Raw genomic sequence first — 1,298 nt, forward strand, 5'->3', positions numbered from 1 at the left:
TCTACGTATTAACCGGGTTAATACTAGGATCAGAGACTATTAGTATATAACGTATTACAGATAAAAAGTGCTCAGTTATAATGTAAGGAAGTACTGATCAGTTAAATCTCTATTAACTGGGCAAGTGTCGGTTAAAATTTATTAACCTAGAGTAAAGTGTAAGCGATAAACGCGATAGGATGATAATCTAAGGACAATACAGCCTACAAAAGAACAAGTCTAAGAGTTTCTAAACCACGTGAAAAAATGTTACTACTTTCAAATTACGCGCCTGTGGACATTCCATAATGTGAGTACCCTATTTATAAAACCCCGAGTTAAGCTATATCATTGTCTATAGTGCTGTGCTCCATCAAAAGCTCTCATTCTATTGAAGTATAGTAAGATTACCATGTCAATCAGATCACAAGTAATTTCATTAAATAAGACTATCAGACGCTAAATGCATAACTAAGTGTCAAGGAAGCAATGAATTCAGACACCGTTGTATCCTTAAGATAGCAGATGGCCAGATATTTCAGCTCCTACTATTTACCTAAAATTCGCGAAGTAGCAGGAGTATTATTTGTTGATCAATGGTTCTGGATATCTCTTTTTAGTCTTGATTTATGTTTAATGACTAAGTAAGTTACCATCCAGGTTTCTAGATATGTTTCGGCTTTTCAAGATGAGCAGAATACCTTGAGTAGTAAAATTGGTATATCACGCTCAGTCAATTTATGGTGACTTGTTGCGATGTCATCAGAACTTGACTTTTCATCGGTCTTATTAGTGATTGTTACTGAGGTGATGGTTAGAGCTATCGAGATTATTCTCGATAATGCATTTAATTTTGATATCCGAAGCATGCATTATAATAAAACTTTTGTGCAACCATTCGTTCGGCAGTCCATAGATTACATGTTGCTTATTATGGGCCACTGCATTATAAACTACTCAATGAACGTTGTAAACTTCACTTCTTCCGTTCGGTTTTTTCAACAGATGACAGAGGCTTTGGAATTGAGATGAGCTGGTGGGCCCTGTATTTTCTCTAAAAAGTTTGTTAACATGATTAATTTTCCCATACATAACTGTAGGGTCAATTAGTGTATGAGCTTTAGCAGAAATCCACGATGCCTAAATTTTATATGTCAACAACATTTCATGACAGCAAAGAAATGTATTTTCGGCAAACTAGTCCCATGTCATTTTTACGAGCATGATCAATAGCATATAACACGGCTGTTTTTTACAAACTAAATAGGTTTAGAATAATGAATAACTGCCTAGGTTAGTTTACATACGCTCTGTCACCC

The 1,298-nt window shown here is 35.2% G+C and overlaps 1 protein-coding gene across 1 annotated transcript; it reads left to right on the plus strand.

Moving 5' to 3' along the window:
• Window positions 1-735: 735 nt before the first annotated feature.
• On the plus strand, window positions 736-1,011 carry Smp_197350 (hypothetical protein; the record flags this gene model as incomplete). The annotated part of the gene is made up of 1 exon (XM_018799435.1): window positions 736-1,011. The coding sequence occupies one exon, from the start codon at window positions 736-738 to the stop codon at window positions 1,009-1,011; it is 276 nt and encodes a 91-aa protein (XP_018651224.1).
• Between the last annotated feature and the right edge of the window lie 287 nt (window positions 1,012-1,298).

Source organism: Schistosoma mansoni, chromosome 3 (assembly GCF_000237925.1).
Source record: "Schistosoma mansoni strain Puerto Rico chromosome 3, complete genome".
Lineage (NCBI taxonomy): Eukaryota > Metazoa > Platyhelminthes > Trematoda > Strigeidida > Schistosomatidae > Schistosoma > Schistosoma mansoni.